The sequence below is a fragment of the Impatiens glandulifera genome, chromosome 9, assembly GCF_907164915.1.
Source record: "Impatiens glandulifera chromosome 9, dImpGla2.1, whole genome shotgun sequence".
Lineage (NCBI taxonomy): Eukaryota > Viridiplantae > Streptophyta > Magnoliopsida > Ericales > Balsaminaceae > Impatiens > Impatiens glandulifera.
Genome location: NC_061870.1, coordinates 4,827,849 through 4,835,421, shown reverse-complemented (window position 1 = coordinate 4,835,421; position 7,573 = coordinate 4,827,849). Strand labels below are relative to the sequence as shown.

The window sequence follows — 7,573 nt, the reverse complement described above, 5'->3', positions numbered from 1 at the left end:
TTGAATAATTGATTTTTTTTTTTGAAGAATAACTAATTAATAATCAAATATGGTTTTCAAATGTAACAAAAAAAAAATGTTTTAAATCAATATATTTACAAAACTGGTTTAGAACATCTAAACGCTGAGTAGTTAATTAATTAAGGATATATAAAAATGGTTTCATCAATTAATTAATTATAAACAAAATATCTGTCTGAATTGATTATGAATATATAATGTCCTAATAATTTGTTCCTTTGCCACCTTCGTCGCCACAACTTCCTCTCCATGTCACAGATCGCCATGGTTTCTTTTCCCAGCAAACACTTTTCTGATAATATTGTTTTTCAAAGATATCATCAAATCATCAATAGATGAAAATGGTCGGAAAGTCCGTTCTTACGTTGACATTCATCATAATCCTTCTTATCACCTACGCCATCTTCACAGGTACAATCGATCCAAAATCATACTTTTTCCCTCAATTGCAGTCCCAATCGATTGAATATTCGACACCTAATTGTAGCACCGATTCGCCCCTCCGGGTATACATGTACGATCTTCCTCGGAGATTCAACGTGGGGATGATAGATCGTAGGAGTTACATGAATGAAACTCCGGTGACCGCCCAGAATTTCCCCCCATGGCCGAGGACATCGGGACTTATGAAACAGCACAGTGTTGAGTATTGGCTCATGGCTTCATTAATATTGTACGAACAGAACAAAAACAATGGGAATAATAATCTCCTTGAAGCTATAAGAGTTTTCGATCCGGAAACGGCTGAGGTTTTCTTCGTCCCGTTTTTCTCTTCCATGAGTTTCAATATTCATGGCCGTAATATGACCGATCCGGACACGGAATTTGATCGGCAATTACAGGTATGTATGTCAACTGTCAAATAGAATCAAATATTTCTAATTATTTAAAATATTTTTTTATTTTTTTAAAATTTTGGTTATTTATTTTAATCACAATTTGTCCAGTATTAGCATATTTTAAATATTTATAACTAATTATTTATATATATTATTTTATTTAAAATCCATAGACAATAAAATTAATCTAAATGAAAAAGGTGACCAACTTTTTAATTATTTTGGCAGTTAATTTTCAACAACTCATTCTTTACAATTCTTCATATCAGTTAGGTTTTATTTTAAAGAAGGTAAACAACTCTCTCGCAATTATTTATTTTCCGGTTATATGACAATTATTTTGTATTATTGGTCTGTTATTGTTGCTTTTAATTTTCTTAACCACCTTAATAGTCATATACACCTTCCCACATAATTTACAGAAAAGATCCCTAGCTGTTTCGGTAGTCTAGCATGATCAATGAAATATTTACGTTAAGAGTTAAATTTGGGTGGGCTGAAATTTAAACGGTAAAAAAAATACAAAAAACAATTTTTTACGATCATAATTTTGTTCTTTTAATTTTTTTCAATTTAATTAACTATTTTCTTCTCTAATACATACAAAAAAAAAAAATGGGACAAAACTTACGTTTATTCATTCGTTTTATTTATAATTTTCCTGTTATTTTTTAAACACCGTACTTATATAATTATAAAAACATTGTAATATATTATCATATTATATAATAATATATTTGTAAAATATTATATATATATAAATATATATATATATAAAATGATCTTTAATTTTTAAAGTATCCGGATTGTCGGGTCGAGAGCTGTGGATAGTTTGGATATATATGTGAGAGTAAATGAATACTTTGGTCAGATTGTGGGTTGACCCGTTCATATATACTTAAAACGGTTAAAAATAAAATTTAAAATGTTATAGGTGTGTTTTGAACTTACAAGCTAACAAAACAAATACAACCCTTTAACCAACTAGGCTAATAACACTTTATATTTTAAATTCAACACAAAATTTGATAAATCCGGGACATTTTAACAATATAAGTTCAACTTTTTAACTAACTAATGTATAATATGAATCAAATATTTGATTGAACAAACTGAAAGTGTAAGATCACGAGATAAGAGATTTATTTAGAAAAAAAATATGTGAGAAGATAAGTTGTTTTACCGAAGTAATAAAATATGGAATTAGAGCATTTTATTTTTATTAGTGATTTTTAAGAATTTTAAATATTAAATATATATTATTATTAGTATTATTATTAAATTTTGTTTTTTATATTATTATCCGTGTGTATAACACAAAATTATATATATATATATATATATATAATTTAATAGAAAATATATATTAAGCACACTAAGTCATTGTTTTCCTCCGTTGCTTCCATCAAAAGTTAATTTAGTCATTCATGAATGAATTTCATAAATTTATTATTATATTTTTTCTATCTAATAATAAATTTTTATTATTTCTTTTAAATTTTTTTTGTTGAAGTAATTATTTTCTTCGATTATCATAAGTTAGAGTTTATTTTTAATTGTTGTTTTACCCTAGAATTTTTTTCTATGAGATTGTATCTTCTTTTCTTTTATTTAAGTTAGCACACTGTCATCCGTCGTTACAATGATGAATTTTCTATTCAATATTGTTTCATCCTAACACTCTTTTCTCACGAGATTATATTTCTTTAACGGTTTATTTAAATCAACACTAAGATCTCGTCGTTAAGATGTATTTTTTTTTCCGTTGTTTCATCTAACATTATATTTTAATGTGATTCTGTTTCACCTAACATTATATTTTAATGTGATTCTACTTCTTTGCTAGTTTATTTAGTCAACACTGACATTTCGTCGTTAGCTAAAATTCAAAACTCACGAGTTTATCACGCTTGAAAATAATATCGATCATCAACACATTACAATCTCGATTTCAATTTTAAATTGTTGAAGTCTCTTTATCTTGAGTTTGAGAGAGTATATTATTATATATTATAGTATTTTTAAAATATTATCGTAACATTGTGATAATATTATCATTATATTATATTAATTTTCTAATAAAATTGATTATATATATATATGTGCTGTGTAATTTCTCTTAATGGATGTGATATTTGAGGCAAGACTTATGAACAAATAAATTAACCAAGGGAAAAACAATAATATATCATCATTGATTATATAAAAGTCCTAATCTTAACATTTTTTTAACTGATATAAAATGAACCACCATATTCTAGATAAGATTTTACTATCATAATTTAAAACTTATTGTCACAATATTATATTCAGTTAACTAAAATAATTAGTATCGGTTGAGTATTATAGAATATATTCATATAGGTTTTGTTCAACATTTTTTTTTCTTTTATAGAAAACTACAAATTTGAAGAGTGAACGAAAACATAAAAGAAGAAGATGATTGTGTTTATGGTATGATGTAGGTTGATGTAATAAAATATCTAAGGGAGTCGAGACAATATGAAAGGTCAAAAGGACGAGATCATGTCATTGTGATGCATCATCCCAACTCCTTCAGGTTCCTTAGAGATCAATTGAATGCTTCAATTCTTATTGTGGCAGATTTTGGCCGCAATCCTAAAATTGTATCAAATTTAAGCAAGGATGTGGTTGCCCCTTATGCACACGTGGTCGACTCCTTTGTGGACGATATTTCACCAACTCCTTACGAGTCTCGCACCACTCTTCTTTTCTTTCGCGGCAGAACAGTGCGAAAAGCCGTATGAACCTCTTCATCTTAAACACCACTATATATATATATATACACTACACTTTTCTATTCTAGCTAACCTTTCATCTATACAAGTTTGGGTATTTCAGGATGGGGTTGTTCGAGCTAAACTCAAGAAGATATTGGCCGGTTATAAAGACGTTCGTTACGAGCATGGTCTTGCAACAGATGAAAGCATAAAATTGGTATGTTCTTTTTGTAATAGTTCGTGTGCGAAAGACTCGAACTTATTACCATTAGTTCGAAATATTATTGAGATATGAATCTCCACTATAAAATTGGTATGTCTACACTTTTTGTTGACATTCATTGATATTAATTATTCCTTATGGTTAGGATAGTCCTCAAAAGGGATGCGATCATCCAAGTTCTGTTTGAGTCCTGCGGGAGACACCCCATCTTCTAACCGCCTATTTGATGCAATTGTGAGCCATTGTGTCCCCGTGGTTGTGAGCGACAAAATTGAACTCCCATTTGAGGATGAACTGGACTATAATAAGTTTTGTGTCTTCTTCTCGATCAATGAGGCTCTAACCCCTGGTTACATGGTTAAACAACTCCGCAATTTTCATAAAGAGAAATGGTTAGAAATGTGGAGACAACTCAATAATGTATCACATTATTTTGAATATGACCAATATCCTCCGAGGAAAGAGCTGGGTGCAACTTATATGATATGGAGACAAGTCAAAAACAAGGTTCCAATCATTAATCTCGCTCTACATAGAAATGGCCGCTTGAAAGTGCCAGATTGGTGGCTTAATTAGAAAGAGATTGAATTATTATATTTTAGTTAGATATGATGAATTACTACTTGTTTGTAGTTTATATATAGATATGAAAACCAAAGGAATTGGCAACGGTTTCTTTTATTCAGTTATACAGAATATTAATTAAATATAAAACTTATTAACCCTAAGTGCCTAAATCAAATTAAACACGCACTCAGTCTAGCTACAAACCATCGTTGTGATTTTCTTCTTCACATTAGAGCCAGGAAGAACTAAGAACACAATGCTTTTGAAATGAACCGGAAGTGGAGAAGGATATATAGATTCATAGAAAGCCAAGAAGGTTTCTTGAGTATCGCTCGATCTCCCGTCCAGCCTTCACGCTTGTTTAATCGCCTAACCTTACTTCACTTCCACAGACAACTCGCTCAAATAATTAAAAAAGAGGAATGATAGGGAGCACGACTTTGGGGAGCGACTCGTACAGCGAAACATCGTTGTTATACGAAAGTGACATCGCTGTTATATAAAAGAGACCTCGTCCCTTTTGTATAACAATGAAGTCTCTTTTGTATAACAACGAGGTCACTTTCGTATAACAGCGATTTCACTTTCGCTGTACGAGTCGCTCCCTAAAGTCGTGCTCCCAATCATTTTTCGTTAAAAAAATAAGTCTGCATACCGGAATTAAGAGATTTGATTCCTTATATATTTGTTTTCATTCTGAGTTTATTACAACCTAATCCTTAATCCTTAGCTTCCCCAAACATTCTTGAACTAATCCATTGTCGTAAATCTACTGGCAATGAGGTAAGGTCCATCGCTTTCATATTTTGTTTTCTTCATCAGCCGTTTGGCTCGGCTCTTCTTCGCAACAAATGATCTATGTTGATATTGAAATTTACCAGCAAAGAATTTATGTTTAAGTCTTGTCAATTACTTTTAGTTCTCCACATTGATTTATTTTCACTCTCCCAAATGTTTTCTACGTACATTTTGTCCATATAAGAGAAGATATAAATTTAATGATTTAAGCATCCATTATTTGTCTATGTAATGTGTTTTTATTGATTTTTGTGAAGGCCCTACCAGAGAAGTTATCAATTAATTAATTTTTTAATTAACATTAGAAGAGAAGGATTGTTTCCTTGTAGAATTATTGTCCACTATGTGTCCTGCATGTCTTGAAGGTAAAAATCACTAACATTTCGTTTGTAATTTATTAGTTTTCTGTTTTGTTTTTAACTTAGTTACACAAACTTTCTTTAGACATAATTGATTATATTGTGCCAATTGCACAAAACTTGTATATCTTAATAGATCTATTCCAACAAGTTATACAAATATTCCTTTACTAGTACACATGACATTTCAGAGATAACATGTTTAAGAATGTTTTTTTTTATGGATGTTGATATATTATCACAATTATTTATGTAGAGGATTATGTAAATGGAGTGGTAGGAGGCTAATCATAAAATATCAACAACATGAAAAACAAAATTGTGAAATTGGGTCTAAGGTTTTGAGTCCTAATTTGGTGTGCCTTAATATTAGGTAAAAAAGGGAAGGAAGATATGTGCGATTATTTGTTAGATTCAAAAAAACATGAAATCACATAATTGTGAAAATGTCAATCAAATCGTATTATTATGGAAATGTCAATTAAGTCGCCATAAGATCATATCATGGTGGATATGTCAAAAATATCACATGATCTTTACCCTAATTATGAATTCTAAAAGTCTATATATATATATTGTAAACGAGGAGAGTGTGAGCCTAAAAACCTAGAACGAACAAAGAGAGTTCAAGTTTGTAATCTTTATTACAACTCTTTTGAATCGATTCTCCAAAATCATGACGAATGACATTGTTGGTCTGAACCTGAGTAATATTCTTGTGTCATTATTTTCACATTTTCTTATTTTTACGCGATTGTTTTATATTTCACTACGGTTAATATTATTTCGCTTTCCATTATTAGGGTGATAGTTTTTACCACAAAAATAAAAAACAAAAACTTGTTACCCATTCAATTATCTAGACGATAATAAATAAGAAGTAAACAAACAAATAATACTTAAATATGATCAATACAAAGATTACAAGAAGATTCACATTCTAAAACAAGAAAACAGAGCATCTCACAGTAATTAGTGACCTAAGTTAGAAATAGTAAAAAAAACCTTTATACCAATCGATAATACCTACCGATTGGATTTAATCTGATTTTCACCAATCGCTAGAAGCTCTTTCAATATGTTACGGTCTTCTCATCAAAAACCTCGGTCCTAAAATATTTTATGCATCCGTCTCTCGGCCCAAGTGTGCATATGGGCCAGTTTATGTTTTTTATTGAATAATTCTGTTTTGTTTCCTTTCTCTCTTATTTCTCTTGAACTGAATTCTGTTATTTTGGAAGTAGTTGTAACCGAATATTTTTGGGTAATTCAGCCTCTTTAAATGTTGGTGCCCACCCCACTTTTTGGGGAGATAAATTGAATATTTTGGAACTTGGTGCTCTAAGTTATCTCTCGGCCCTCATTCCCCTTCTTGGACTACTAGGTGTATTCTAGTAGTATTCTCTTCTCACCTTCGGCTCTTCTCTCCTTAACCTCGAATTCTCTTCTCATTCTATGTCCGCTGCGCTTGAGTGTTGAATTCCACCATCGACCCCGATCATCAAGAACCCGTTTCTTGAATTAAAGAACTCGAAAGGCTCAGTTATAGTTTAAAGTTTAACATATTGGTATCAGAGCTGACCAATTCTTAACATGGTAGAAACTCGCCAGCAATCAGAAATGGATGCTCTCAAGGCCCTTATTGAAAACATGTCCCAATAAACAACTGCGATGCAAGCTGCCATAGACCGAAGATTTGATGTGGCTGAAGAAAGAATGGCAGTCTTTGAGAGCGGGGAATCTGGAAATGTGCAAGAACCCCGCCACAGACCCTATGATGATAATTCTTGCCACGGTCCTTCACCATTTAGGCCCCAGCACCCTGGACAGAACCGCGACCAACACTATGCTCCTCCCACTTGGCTAACTAAGGTCGATTTTCCTCGGTTTGATGGGTCGAATGTCGAGGGCTGGCTAATATCTGCCGAGCAATTTTTCAGGGTGGACAAAACTAAGGATGCCACTAAATTAGAAATCGCTCCCATTCACTTTTCTGGCGAAGCAAGAATGTGGTATGGGTCATAT

The 7,573-nt window shown here is 31.4% G+C and overlaps 1 protein-coding gene across 1 annotated transcript; it reads left to right on the top strand.

Moving 5' to 3' along the window:
* Nucleotides 1-362: 362 nt before the first annotated feature.
* On the top strand, nucleotides 363-4,400 carry LOC124915756 (probable arabinosyltransferase ARAD1). The gene is made up of 4 exons (XM_047456520.1): nucleotides 363-863; nucleotides 3,326-3,622; nucleotides 3,723-3,818; nucleotides 3,975-4,400. Exons 1-4 carry the CDS (start codon nucleotides 363-365, stop codon nucleotides 4,398-4,400), a joined length of 1,320 nt encoding a protein of 439 aa, XP_047312476.1.
* The last annotated feature ends 3,173 nt before the right edge of the window (nucleotides 4,401-7,573 follow it).